The sequence below is a fragment of the Pelodiscus sinensis genome, chromosome 11 (genome assembly GCF_049634645.1).
Source record: "Pelodiscus sinensis isolate JC-2024 chromosome 11, ASM4963464v1, whole genome shotgun sequence".
Lineage (NCBI taxonomy): Eukaryota > Metazoa > Chordata > Testudines > Trionychidae > Pelodiscus > Pelodiscus sinensis.
In genome coordinates, this window is record NC_134721.1 from 35,583,055 (window position 1) to 35,598,083 (window position 15,029).

Here is a 15,029-nt window from a genome sequence, read left to right on the forward strand (position 1 = left end):
GCCCCCTTCCCCCCCAAGTCTATCATTCCCATGCAGGGTGTGTCCTTAAAGGAGGCTGGAAGCAGACCAAGAATTTGTAAGTGGTTAATGAATCATTACCATTAGGCAACTAATTCATTGCATGCAGGGCTTAATGACAGGTCACTGCACGGCAGGATGCAGCTAATTAATAATTATTATAATGCCTATTAATAACTGCATGGGAGTCTAACAGATACAGGTGGACATGGTGACCAGAAGGACTAATCTGTATTGCTGTAGGGCCTACATTATTTACATGCTTACTAGCCATCCCAGGTCTGGGGAGAAATGATTCACTAATTATTTGGGGCTAATAAACCCAGCTATATAGGGAGAGCCTAAATTAATAATCATAATAATTCATGTGGTAGTGGATAATTAATCAGTTGGTATGTTGGTTGCATGAGTTATCAATCCCAGGTATACAAGGGAAGGAAAGGGATAATAATTTGTATTGCAATAGGACTGTCACCAATAACCCAGGTCTATGATGGAATGATTTGTTAGTAGTTTACATATTAATTACATGGGGGCTAATAAACCCCAAGGAAATCGTAGTGGAAGGGGCCAATTAATTAATTTATTGCTACTTTGGGCCTAAATCGGGTGATGGGCAACTTCAGGATAGCAGAGGGCTCCAACATCCCTAAAAACCCTCTGGTGGGCCAGGGTGGTCCACCAAGTGACCCCTGCTGCTGTGAGAACATATGACACAGCAGTGAGTCCTGCTGTAACACCACCCATCTGCACTGTGTCATGTCACACATACCCATGGGAAGGCAGAAGAGCCTGTGCCCTCCCTTCTGTCAGTAAATTCTGGGCACTGGCCAGTGCCACCAGGCCATCCCAGGGCGAGTCTGCTGTAACAGACTCTTACTCCAGCAGCTGCCAGGGAGAAGTCTCTTGGTTGATGGGCCAGATGAAACCCCCTGGCCACCAATATTCCCTCTCATTTTTTCCATCCATGTGGGGAATCAGCAGAGCCAATAGCCTCTGGGCAAGGTGCAAGGGGTGCCTCTGTGCCCCCAGAAGGGACAGGGCAGAAGGGATGAGGACAGGGGCAGCCAGCCCCTAGTGCTGCCCAGAGCATGTAGCACAGCGCTCCAGCATTGATTTAAAGAGCAGGGACGGCCGCCCCCTTTGCTCCCCACATTGATGGGCCTGTGTGGAATACATTCTGTTATGTGCCCCAAGGCATATGTGGATGTGCACCACCAGTAGAAACACATGGGCTGCGTCTAGACTGGCAAGTTTTTCTGCAAAAGCAGTTGCTTTTGAGGAAAAACTTGCCAGTTGTCTACACTGGCCGCTTGAATTTCTGCAAGAACACTGACGATCTCATGTAAGATTGTCAGTGTTCTTGCGGAAATACTATGCTGCTCCCGTTCGGGCAAAAGCCCTCTTGCGCAAATGCTTTTGCGCAAGAGGGCCAGTGTAGACAACGCGGTATTGTTTTGCGCAAAAAAGCCCCAATGGCAAAAATGGCGATCGGGGCTTTCTTGAGCAAAGCCGCGTCTAGATTGGCACAGACGCTTTTCCGCAAAAATCGCTTTTGCGGAAAAGCGTCTGTGCCAATCTAGACGCTCTTTTCCATTAAAAGCATTTGCGGAAAATCATGCCGGTCTAGACGTAGCCATGCTGTGGGCCCTATGCTAATCAGCTGGGTGGCATCTGAATTTCTCCTGGGTGGCCACGCAAGTGCTTAGCTTACAGGGATCACTTATAGCCACCTGTTGTGCAACCTCAGCCCATTGTATTAATTGCAGTAACTCTAACTACTCTCCATCCATATGGAGGAGAGGGGCTAAGTAATCAGATGCTAACTGTATATTGAAGTAGGACCTATACTAATTGTCTGGCTCTAACAATGCAGTTCTCTAAGGGAGTGGTTTATTAATTATTTTGCAAGTTATTAATTTCACCCCCCAGGCGAGTAGAGAGACTGCCTAATTATTATAATTGCATTCCAGAAGGATCTATGTTAATTGCATGAAGGGGACTAATCAGCCCAATTTTGCAGCAGGTATGGCTAATCTGTTACTGTTCATACTCCGCAGTGCAGTAGGGTCTAGATTATTCATTTCCAGGGGGATAAACAGCTCTGGTCTCTGTGATGGGGCAGTTACATGTAGGACAATGGGAAATAGTCCTCTCTACCCACTCACCACACACACTCTCCCAGCACATCAGCTCCTCTGAACCAAGCTTGCCTAGGTGGGTTCTGCCATCTGGTGGGGAACTTGGGACACTGCAACTCCCCTTGGTGCCGTTTTGCTGGTTGGGTTAGTACCATGGGGATCAGGGTAAGGATGTTAAGAATGAGTCGATTCTCCTCCCCTTGCTGCTTCTATCAGATGGAGGCAACAAAGGGTGGGGGCTGAGTCCCCCGCTGGCCCCAGGCTCTATGCGGGCACTTCTGCTTCGAAATGCACAAGAGCCCCCGCTGGGGATTCTTGTACATTTCAAAGCTGGCAACCACTGCAGCCCAGAGTTAGCGGGACTTCCTGCTGGCCCCGGGCTGCATGTTCCACATTCCTCCTTTGAAATGTACAAGAGCCCCCTATATTTCAAAGCAGGAATGCAGACGTGCCTATCAAGTAGTCGATGGAAATTCTATCAACTACTTAACTAGTAAATTACTCGATATTTAAAATCCTTAGATCAGGGATGATACTACAGCTTAGTGCGGTGTGGGGTGTTCAAGGGTTCCTGACCTCCCACAGGTCTCCAGAGTAAAAGAAGTAGAGGGAGCAGTTGGATTTACCCACCCCAGGACAAAGATTTCTCCTTCCCTTCCCTTCGGGATACAGTGGGATGCTGGTTGCTCCCACACCTCGGGATGGGGATTGTAAAGGCAGTAATTGGAGTGGGGGAGATCTAGTAAGGAGATACATTCCTTCACCCCCCCACCAAATCACTGCTCCTCTGCCCCCTTCTACATATCACAATCCTCTGTCCCTCCACCTCCAGAACCACCACCTCATTCCCCACCCCATCATCATCCCTACATCCCCACCTCATGCCCATTCCCAACTGCCTTCCTCCACCTCACCCTAGTATATTCCCTTCACTTTTCACTCCCCCCCCCCACACATCTCTGCACTAAGGTTCTGCCCCATGGTGTAGGGTTCTCCATCGTTCCTTCCCTTTCTAGTCTCAAATATGGCTTCTGGGGTCCATGTGGAGCTGGAACCCACCCACCCACCAAACATCTGGGACTCTGTCAGGGTGAATGCTGAGTGGGTTTCCCCTACCTGAGGGGAGTGGGTGACTCGGGGGAGGGGGAGGCAACTCAGCATTTTAGATCAGGGACTGTATGAGAGACATGAAAATATGTGTTGGGGCTGGGAGCCAGAACTTCTGGGTCCTCTCCCCAGCTCTGTCTCTGTGATCTTGGGAACTGGTCAGTTCCTGTCCTTATGTTTCAGCTTGCCCTTCCATGACCTGCTAGTAAATTCTTCACCTGCCTGGCCCCAGGATGAGTTATGTGGGTGAGATGTTCTCCTCTCACCACATCAGGAATCCACATGCACAAGAGCTGGGGCTTATTTCCCCCATGGGGCCCCATCCCTTTCTAGCCAATGAAATGCCATTGGCCCATCTACGCACCTGAGTCCAAGGGGTGGAGCTCCTCGCTGTCAGGAGATGCATCACACCTGGGGGTTGCATGTCACTGCTGGGAACGTCTGCAGCCCTGAGCACGTGTGAGTATAACCACAGCTGCCCCCCAGCCAGCACATATCACCATGTGCTTCCCCAGCCAATACATATGTACATGTAAGGTGTACTCCTCTGGCTGGAACATTAATGTATGTAATGGTGTAAAACACACCTGAGCTGGCACACATGTAATGGTGTCTCTCCTTACCAACATATGCATGTATGTAATGATGTGACACACACCTTAGCTGGCATACATGAATGTGTAAGACATACCTCTGCTGACAGTCTTTATGTAAGACAGTGTTCCCCAGCTGGCATGCAAACATCTCCCTGGCCAGTGCATGTATATATCAGTGTCTCCCTGCTTTGTGTGTGTGTGCTGGTCCCAGTTGGAAGGAGTAACATCTACTATCCTGTGTGTGTGCGCTGCCATCTACATGAGTGAATGAGACCTGCTGCAAAGAGGTGTGGCGGCTTCAGAAACTTGACGGTTCAGGGATAAGGACAATGATTGTAAATGGGTTTGTTTTTCCTATGAACCAGCCAGTAGGAGGGGCTCAGAGTTCACACAGAGAATGTGATTAGATCACCTGATGCTGGGACACATATTGGACATTGTACTTTTCCACAGAAAGCGTGAAAAGGTTTAAACTGAGCACAGAAGATTCCCACCTTTGGAAAAATCTGTATAAAAGTGGAAAGCCAAACAATAGGGGCACCTGCCAGAGGTTACATTACCCCTGTTTAGCACCCAGAATGACTGCTGGAAACCTCTAAGATTGAACAAGGGGAAGGATCAGACCCAGGCTAAGAGGCTGTCCAGCCTGCGTGAAAAAATTATTAAAACTACTGTTCAGGTGAAGTATTGCATGTAACAAGGTTCTTAGTGTATTAGGCTTAGCGGGTGTGTTTTATTTTATTTTGTTTATTAACCTACATTATTCTGTCTGATATCACTTATGACCACTTAAATCCTACCCCCAACTCTGTGCCAATGCTGGAGGAGACCAAAGTGTCTAGCTAGCAGGACAGGGTAATGGGACACCCCAAAGGGAAGCGAGGCAGGCTCGGTTGTATTTCAGAACATCAAGTGACCATCTCAATGGGATTTCTGTGCCTGAATTCATCATGGTATGTATCTAGGACAGACTGTGATGTGACTGGGTGGTGTTGTGCCTGTAACTGTGTGTTGCTTGTGCAGGGAAAGAAAGACCAAGGTGCTATGCTGCCTTGCATTAATCAGCCCAAATCCAGGTGCCAGTTACTTACCACCAGGGATCTGCAATTTGCCTATGGGAACGTGGGTGTGTGTGCTTAATTTGCCCCTACCTCACCTGCTGAGCAGCTCCATACTGGGCAGGGCAAGAACCATAAACCAAAGAATCCTTCTCAGTTGCTTGCAGTAGGGGGGCTTTATGACACCCCATAGTGTGTTTCCAAATTCAGCCTGCAGGAGCAGTAGTGCATGCAGGCTGCAGGGAGGAGGGCAGCATTTCACCAGTGCCCCAAGGACCAAGCCATGGGATGGGGGGAAATGGCAGGTCCTGTCTTCTTGAAGTGTTTCAGGCTCGGGTGGGTATGGGAAGCAGGACAGTTCCTAGCCAAGGTCCCATCTTGGATGAGGCTCTGTTAGTATCTTACATGCAGTAGAGATATAAAGCTCAGGTGTGCACCTACAGGGCAGGTGCAGTGAGTCTGAGGCAAGGGGAAACTGAGGCAAGAAGCAGCGAAGTGACTCATTTTAAGGCAATACACTCAAATGAGCAGCAGTGGAGCTAGAACCTAGAATTCCTGACCCCCCGTCCCCTGCTCTAACCACTAGACCTCACTTTTCTCCCTGAGCCAGGATAGAACTCAGGCGTCCTGACTCAGCTCTTCTGCACTAATTCCTACACCAGCTCCCTTCAAAATGCTGAGATAAGAACCCAGGCCTACCTCCCAGTCCTCCCATGCTAACTGCTAGACACCACTGCCCTCCCAGAGCCAGGAACAGAACCCAGGAATAATCCCAGATCCTCTACAAAATCCTCTTTTGTGCAGCGTCATAGCAATTCAGCTACCATACAGTGCTTGTCACCGTTCCATTAGGACTGACCCCCAAAATTCACCCAGTTCATTTAACTAACAGAAGAGAGAGAGAACATGAAATAAAAATCCCAAAGGTAAAGAAGTGACTTACTGGGGTTACAGCCTATCCTGACACAGTCTGAGACGGGGGCCAGGGTGATGGGGGTAGGGGGAGAGAGAAGAGAACGCAACAGTTTTACATCCTTCAAAGTTACTTCTGCAAACAACCATCCAATTCACAGCCCACCATCCGGGGACAGACGTGGGTCAAGGTGGCCATTTGAAACCTCTCACATGAAGGAAGGGGACCCCGAATTTGGTAGGAACTGGTCCCTTAAAGGTATTCCACCTACAGCCCCAAACTACCTTCCTGGCCAGTGATGGAGCTGTGTCATTTCTTATTGTGACTGGCCAGTGTCTGTACCACTGGTGCAACCAAGATGTAGGGTCATAGGCATTTTTGCAATGCAAGTTATAACAGTCATTCTAATGATGACACCGCAGGGCTCGATTTTGCCAGGTGTCGGACAGACACTGAACAAAAAGCCAGTCCTTGCTCCTAATGAGCTTCCAATCTCCAGCTACAAACATGTATTGTCCTGCTTTAGCTCCCCCAGTCTAAAGCAGAACAATGCTGTCTTATGTGGACATGGTTGTACCAGCAGAGAAGTGCATAGCTATTTTTAGGGGAAGGGAATATGCTTTTCTGATGAGAGCTTGTCCACATGGGGAAACTCTCTAGGGCTATGTCTACACAGCAACGTTATTTCGGAATAACCTCAGTTATTCCGAAATAATGTACTTTGCGTCTATACAGCTAGCCCGTTATTTTGAAATTAATTTGAATTCTTATTCTGACTCCTGTAACTCTCATTGTATGAGGAGTAAGGGAAGTCGGGGGAAGAGTGCTCTCTCTCGGACTTACTGCTGAGTAGACAGCACCAAAAGTCAAAATAAGCTATTTTGACTTAAGCTATGCAATTAGTGTAGCTCAAGTTGCATAGCTTATTTCACGTTTAGCTCTGCTGTGTAGACAGGCCCTAGCAGAGCTTGGCAAGTGGAGTAATTATCCCAGAAGATAATAATTTATTCCAGGACAGAGTGTTTACACAGGGAGTTAATTATTAATAATTAATAACCATTCTATTGTAGCTATGTTGGGAAATTTCTCCATGTGGATAGGTTCGAAGGCACCTTTATCCTAGCATAATTGCATCCTCACTTGAGGCTGCCTCTGGATAAAATCACTCCCCAAAACTGATAAGCTGCGTCTAGACTGGCATGATTTTGCGGAAATACTTTTAACGGAAAAGTTTTTCCATTAAAAGTATTTCCGCAAAAGAGCATCTAGATTGGCACGGATGCTTTTGCACAAAAAGTGCTTTTGCGGAAAAGCATCCGTGCCCAATATAGACATGCTTTTGTGCAAGAAAGCTCCGATGGCCATTTTAGCCATTGGGTTTCTTGCGCAAAAAATTAAGGTGCCTGTCTACACTGACCCTCTTGCACAAGTATTCTTGCGCAAGAGGGCTTATCCCTGAGCGGGAGCGGGAAAGTATTTGCGCAAGCAGCACTGAATTCTTACATTAGAACATCAGTGCTCTTGCGCAAATTCAAGTGGCCAGTGTAGACAGCTGCTTTTGCGCAAAATCTTGCCAGTCTAAACGCACCCATAGAATTACACTAGGACAAACTCAATGTGTGCAGCAGTGACAGTTATCTTGCTTTGAAACTTAATTTTTAACTGGTTTGATTAACCTGCTTTCAAATCTCGGTATGGATACTCTAAAACAAAAGGGACCAAGAAAAACTGAAATAAGAACATCTATGCAAAATTTGCATCAGTTTGGGTATGTCTACACTTGCACCCTAGTTCAAACTAGCGATGCAAATGTAGGCATTGGAAATAATCAATAAAGCGGGGATTTAAATATCCCGCGCTTCATTAGCATGATCTCGCCGGCATGTTACTCCGATCAAGAGCTGTTTCGAAAGTGAAAGTGCGCTCCTCAAAAAATGAGGAGTAATGTTAGTTTGAACCAAAGGTGTTGGTTTGAACTAACGCATCTCGGCACGCACTTTCACTTTTGAAATAGCTGTTAATCGGAGTAACCCGCCGGCGAGATCATGCTAATGAAGTGCAGGATATTTAAATCCCCGCTTCATTGACTATTTTGCATGCCTACATTTGCATCCCTTGCTTTGTGGGTGACTAGGCCTGACTGAATTTGTTTGTTAAAGGGAATTGGCCTGAAAGGGTTTATAAGGGAAACTGGCCTAAACCAGTGTAGGAAGCAGATTTGCACTGTTGGGTTGGAGGGGAAGGGGGACAATGAGGAGCAGGGTGAGGAGCTGACCAGAAAAAGGGTCATGGAAAGATCCCAGTTTATTAACTGGTTTTTGATGCATCTTTACTGTCCCAGCTTAAGGTAGGGCCAGCTGGGCTTAGGAAACAGAGCCAGGATCTGGGCCAGGACCTAATTCCTCAGTACATCTATAAGGACTAGACTGTCATGTTTAAACCACTTTAACACAAACTGGTTTGGACAGTGGTTTGGTTCAGAGCCACTTTATAAAGTGGATTAACTTGGAACCAGTTTAGAAAGTGGATTGGCCACATCTAGTACAGACATTGACTAGGCTGATGCTTCTCTTTTTTGTGGAGAGAAGGAAGGTTTATAACCTTTAAGGGGGTTCACACCCAATTCCCTCCAACTCATGGGGCTCATTCTCCTCCCCGCAATTTGCTGAGATAATCCCCACCCCTTTGACAAATGGCCACCTTGCAAACATCAGCCGTGCAGCGGGCAATGTGGGGGATGGACCCCCTTTTTCCTCTCCCACCCTGGCACCCCCAAACAGTGCCACAAGGAGGATGAGAACAAGGAGGGGTTAACCCCTGCTGAGCAGCCCCATGTTCAGATGTATGGAGGGCCTCCTCCCCCATTTACTTCCCCAACCAGGGTCCTCCTGCACCCAGCATGGATTAGGGGGCCAAGATTAGGTTGCCCCCACTTGCTACCACCTCCATCTACCCTGGGTAGCCCTGGAATCTCGCAGAGATCAGGGAACACTAGACCCAGCACCAATGCAAACTGTGAGGGGGCACCCCCTTAGAGGGAGATGTGGTGGGGGGCCCAGTGATCCTGGGTGCTGACAACATCCCCAAATCTGGGAAAGGACATTATGAGAAGCTGAGGGTGTTGTACAGCACAGGTGTACTCCTTAGGTCCATATGAAGGGCATCAGTGTCACTACAGAGGTGCCCATATCCCAAAATAGCCAGAAGATAAGAGGTTAAATAAATGGTGGGATACCATGGGCCACCTCCGATCTGCCCCTCCCCCCATACCTAGAAAGGTTGAGAAGAGTTCTTGCTATTCCCTGATCTCTGCAGTGGACAGGACATCTGGGCTCTCTGGGGAGGAAGGAAAGGGGGCTCCATTCCCACAGGCTGCACGGATGGGTCTGACGCACGTTGTCAACCGCAACAGAACAGTGGGGCGCAAACAGGCGCGGGACCAAAGAACCAACAGGGGGAGCTTATGGGGAAAGGAAATGAGGGGAGGGAATTATCTCCATGCAGGGAGGGACAGGAAGTTACCCCATAGGAAAAAAGAGATATGAAGGGAACAATGTTTAGCCCAACGGGGGAAAGAGAGACTGGATGAGAGGATGAGGGCAGGTGGGACAGAAGGAAGGATCTGGAAGGGCAACGTGTCACAAGGGAGATGCAATGAAGTGGGGAGGATGTGGGAGCGCTGTAGATTTAGTTGTGGGGGATGGATCTGCAGGAGTTTGGGATGGAGTAAGGGTGTTGTGGAGATAGGGATAGGGTCTGCAGAGGTTGGGGATGTAGTGAGGGATGCGAGGTTGGGCTTGAGGGGCCACTGTGGATGGGCAGAGTTTGGGGAAGCTGGGGGAATGAGAGGCTAGGGTAAGGGTTAGGGGTGGGGTTTGGTCCCGGCTGCTGCTTGCTGGGCTGGCAGAGTCTGCGCCAATGAAGGGTTAAAAACAGTGAGCTAGAAATCACTCCAAACCCTGCCAGGCATTTAGAAAGGTGGGGAGCTCTTTCCCCTCCAAGCCCACCAACTCCAGCCAACCAAAGGGATGCCAGTGAGTTGAAGGGCCCCTTCTGCCCCATTGGCCAAGCACGGTGGAGAAAGCAGGTCCCATACTAATCAGGGAGCCACCCTCTGGCACCAGCAAGGCCAAACTGGGCATGAAGGTGAATCCCCCTGGAAAAAGGAGTGTCTTTCTAAAGCCCAGATGGGAACAGGAGGGCTCCAAAGTAGGAGTTGACCCCTCAGCACAGGTGCAACCCAGGTGGGAGGGTCAACTTCTCACAGGAGACACCTGGAACCAGTTGCCAAGGGGGAGGTTGAAAGTTCTCTGCTTGGGGGTGACCACCAGGGAGCTGATTAACCCCATCAGCACTGGGGCATCCCCAGGTGGTGGGGCAGTTACCTAGGTTGACGGTGAGCTTCATCTGCCCGCCGTCAAGCTCGAGGCGCAGGGTGTCAGCCGACTCCTTGGAGGTAGTGGCCAGCATGAAGCCATAGGCCCGCTGGGACATGAACCGCAGGGACACATCTTCAGCCTCTGTGTGCATCACCCCTGGCAGCATGATCTTCATGTACATACTGCCATCATAACTCAGCACCGTGGCCTCTGAGGGGTGAGGGCACAGGGGAAAGAGGGTTTGAGAGGAGGCAAGACAATAGAAGTGGGAAAGAGATGGTGAAAAAAACAGGAATTGGGTGGGGGGAGGAGGAGAGAGAGAGAGAGAAAGAGAGAAGGTGAGTTAGATTCTGTCTTATGCTGCAACACTCAGAGATCCTCTTCTCCCAATTCCAGCCTCCTCCAGTCAGAACCCAGGAGTCCTGACTCCCAGCCTCCCTGATCTAACCATTAGACACCACTCTCCTCCCACAGCCAGGCATGGAACCCAGGAGTCCCGAGTAGAACTGGGCAAAGTTTTTTGGGCAAATCCTTTATTAACCTCAAAATGCAGCTTCAGTCAACCCCCAACTCTTTGCCAATTTAACAATAATTCACCAAATAGTTTCAGAGGAAACAGATATAGGTGATGGACTCATAGGGGGACTTTGGCACCATTCACAAAACTGGGAGGCATCCCAGACACTTCTGCCATTTTAGCCCCGTAAAGATGTCCGCAAACAGCCCATTGTATTCACCCTAGACAGACTTATCGTCGACTTTTAGAATGGCTGAAGATTCTGGGAATGTTTCAATTCTCTTTGACCCAAACTCACTTCTTTCCCTGATTTTTTTGAGCTGCCAGTGAACTAAGGAATCTGCTTTTCACCAATTCTGTCCTGATGCCAGGGCCCATCTGTCTCACTAAGAGGACAGGGGTACCATGTTTCCCATCACTGACCCTTACACAGACATCTCACATGCTGTTGAGGCAGACACCCCCGGCCTGTTCCCTCACCACTTCCATGCCCCCTCACCTCACACCCACCCTTCCCAGGTACTCGGTGCCCCTCCCATGAGGCCCTCATCTCACACACCTGGGGTTCCCCTCTATCTCCACCTCCTACACACCTTGTCTAGGTAGCCAATGCCCACGCAGCCCCCTCACCTCTCTCACACACTCTGCCCAGGTAGCCAGTGCCCAGGCAGTCACAGATGAAGCGGTTCCAGCCCTCACGGCAGACTCCCCCATTGCGGCAGGGTGCACTGCTGCACTGCTTGAGGGTCTCCCGAGAGCAGAAGCTGGAGACGCCAGGCACACTCTGAACCTCGGCCAGGCGCCGCACGTCCCGGCTCTTGCCATCGATGAAGAGGTCCCGCACGCAGCCCACATAACCATAGTTGAGGAAGGCAGTCCACACCTCAGGGGGTAGGATCAAGTCCAGACGGTTCTCGGGAAGACCCCCCAAGTACATCTCACTGTCCAGGTCCAGGATCTCGCTCTCCCCACTGGCCAGGAATGGTATGCTGCGGCTATTCACGGAGATGGAGCCTGTGGTGGGGAGCCAGGCATTACAGGGCAGCATGGGCAGTGGGCACCACCCCAGCAAGGCCCAGATGGGAGGGGAAGGAAGTGCATACATAGAGCTCCACACACACATGCACACAATACTAACAGGAGCCAGGTAAGACCTTGTTGTTCTGGGTTGGATGTAGATGCTGCCCTTGATTTAAGATAGTTGTAAAAAGCCATTAAGCCCCTTTATGACAGCAGGCATGAGGTATTATGTATATAATGTATAGACAAGGAGAATGACTAGCACCTAATCTCATGCTTCAGATGACTGCCTGAAAGGATCAGGACAAAAAAATTCCCCCCCTGATGCACAGTTATAATGTGTGGCTTCCCCAACCCCTTCTTCCCCCATCATCTTCCTCTGAAGCATCAGCCACAGGTGGTAACAGTCGCCTAGGGCAAGCCAGTGATCTCAAGTGGTACAGACAACCTTCTGTTACAGTTGCTGGCTGGCAGGTCTTGCTGACATGCTCTGGGACTAACTGATCACCAGATGTAGAGTAGGGAAGGAATTTCCCCCGTGTCAGATTGCAGAAACTTCAAGGGAGGCAGGTTTCACCCTCCTCTACAGCACAGGGGTATGGGTCACCTGCTGAGATCACCTGAGCTTCTCATCTAGTCAATTCCCTGTCATTGCTGGGACTTCTGACATTGGTAGCCTGTTGGTTTCTCCTGTTTTCTGCTTGGCGGATGGGGCTCACAACAGATTAGTATCCTGAGAACTGAGTTAATCCTTGGTTCAATTGAAGTCATTGAGCTCAACAGAGGGGTATTTGAATGGAATTTAATAACCAGAGCTATGAAGAGGTCATACTGATTGCTCGAATGGTCTCTTCTGGCTTTAAACTCTAAGGAACAAGCAGCGGAAACAAGTGGTCTCAATCCCAAACACTGGCAAAATGCTAAGCACATGTGGGTGGAAGGGTCTCATTGGCTGTTGCTTTTTTTTGGGGGGGGGTGTTTGTCTGCAAGAGAGAGGTAGAAAAAACAGAGTGGAAAGAAGGCAGCAAGGAAGCACCAGACAAAAAGCCACAGAAGCACTGCACATGGGACCTGAGAAGAAGCCAAGGTAGAGCTTTTGTGCCAAGTTCTGGCTAGAAAAGGGTTTGGAGCTGTAAGCAAAGAAACTATCTCCAGTTGGATTCCCGCCTTGCTCAGAAAAACAGGACTTCGTACATTCCTTGAGAATAAACAAGATTGTATCATAGATATCTGACTCCACCACCAATTCTCTCCTACTAACTAGAACTAGGTGTGTTCTCAATTTTTAGTAACACTGGTAACGATAGCAGATCCACTCCTTGGAGATCTAGCCTACCCCTTGCTTCCATGGCTCATGACACTGTACAAGGGGAGCTGGGACCACAGTAAGGAGGAGTTCAACTACAGGCTGAGCAAGTGAAGGATGGTGGTTGAATGTGCTTTTGGGAATTTAAGGGGAAGGTTTAGGAGTCTACATACTAGGTTAGACCTCAGCGAACGCAACATTCCCTTTGTGGTAGCAGCCTGCTGTGTGCTCTGCAATATTTATGAGAGTTATGGGGAAAGTTATCAGGCAGGATTGGGGGGCTGAGTGCCTAGCCAGAGATTCTGAGTAGCCACGGGCAATGAGAACACAGCATGGGGCAGTGCAAATCAGAGAGACTTTGAAAGAAAGTTTTATGAATGGCCAGTTTTGAGAGTTATGCATGTTGCTCTCAATGAGGTGCCCCTGCATTCAGTGTGTTTGCCTGTAATCCCCCACCCTCACCCCTCCAATACAAACAATAAAGAGACTGTTGTTCAGAGATCATGCATTTTTATTTAGGGAGGACAGCAGGCACAGAAAAGAAGTCCATGTTGGGACCCGAAGGGAGTGGGAATCAAAAATGCAAGGACAGCCTTTTGCCTCCTGAGACCCTGGAGGTTGTGTGAAGCTGCCCTTGAGTCCCCCAACTCCCATGTTCTGGGGTGCCTGGGGGGTGGAGGTTGGATCTGGGTGAGGAGGAAAAGTTATTTTGCACAGGGAAGGGGGAGTTCTGGGGAAGGTTCTTCTCCAGGCAAGCTGTCAGGTGCTCCATCACAGCCGTCAGGGAGGAAAAGACAATCTCCTGTTGCCTCCCCTTGCAGTTCCCTGCACATTCTCCTCACCTGCTGCTCCGCTATCCTGTCCTGCCACTCCCCTTGCATCTCTTCCAGGGGCATATTCCTCCACTTCATTTGCTCCTTAAACATGTCTTCCCTTGTCCGTTTTCACCTGCCGATTTGTGAAAGCCAGACAGCTGCTGGAGCCAGGAGAGTGCCCATCAGGTTGCCTGCTGTTTCCACTGCAATGAAAAGTTACAAGGGCACATATTACAGGAGATACACATTGTGTAGCCTAAAACCTACTCTGATAACATACAGCAAAGGTCCCTCTAAAGACAATTGAGATGTATTCTGTGCAAGGTCAAAGTTATGCCATAAAGTGGTCACTGTACAGCAGATACACAGCAGAGCTCTCAAGGGAATATCTGGACTCACATGATTTGTAGGCAGGCATGGTAAGGGGCCGCATGATTCTGTGTGCAGGAGGGGGGAATGGGATCTGGTCATGCTGGTGGGGCAGGGCAGTGGCTCACAAGGCTTCCCTCCCTTGTGTCCACAACAACCCACTTCCCAGGAGAATGCTACTTTTCCATCCTGCAGAAGCCTGCAGGTGGGCGAGAGAACAGGGTCGTGTCATACCAGCAAAGCAGGGCAGTGGTTCACCCAGCTTCTCTCTTCTATGTCCACCACACCCTGCTTCTGGGAGAGTACTACTTCCCTATCCTGCAGAAGCGTGTGGGCAGGAGGGAAGGAAGGGCAGCAGCTAGCTAATAGCTTCCCCTCCTCCTTCATCCAGATTGCCATGTGAGATATCAGTCTTCTCCAAATCCCAATGATAGGGAGCTGATGCTGACTGAATGTGGTCATAAACCCGGGTCTTATGTTGCAACCATTTGTACTGCAACCACTTACTGATGGCTTGGCGTGGGAAGGCGCTCTACCGTGAAGGACAGAATAAGGCCTCCTCAGAAACCTTGTGAGAAGGACCAAAGAGTTCCTATCTGAGAGCTTCATGGAGATATTCAGGGAGGATTCCCACACCATTTCCAGACATGTTAACAAGCTGTTCTGGGTTCCCTATGCTGTGTAGGCACAGAGTACACCACACGTCACACCCAACTGCCTTAACCCACTTGTAGCAAGAAAAAAATTGTGAACTCACCAGAAGCACCCTCCCTGGGCTGTCCTGGGAGGA

At 49.4% G+C, this 15,029-nt stretch overlaps 1 protein-coding gene across 25 annotated transcripts in view; it reads right to left on the minus strand.

The window, feature by feature from the left end:
- The window catches only part of NRXN2 (neurexin 2), a 354,461-nt gene that overhangs the window by 169,584 nt on the left and 169,848 nt on the right, over nucleotides 1–15,029 (minus strand). For 21 of the 25 annotated variants that reach the window (XM_075939213.1, XM_075939215.1, XM_075939211.1 and 18 more), the window contains 3 exons: nucleotides 11,360–11,743; nucleotides 10,219–10,422; nucleotides 5,864–5,890 (listed from right to left, as the gene is read on the minus strand). In XM_075939213.1, the coding sequence (XP_075795328.1) occupies nucleotides 5,864–5,890; nucleotides 10,219–10,422; nucleotides 11,360–11,743 (615 nt within the window). The remainder of the gene's footprint in view (nucleotides 1–5,863; nucleotides 5,891–10,218; nucleotides 10,423–11,359; nucleotides 11,744–15,029) is intronic. The other 4 variants (XM_075939216.1, XM_075939209.1, XM_075939199.1 and 1 more) reach the window with 1 other exon arrangement.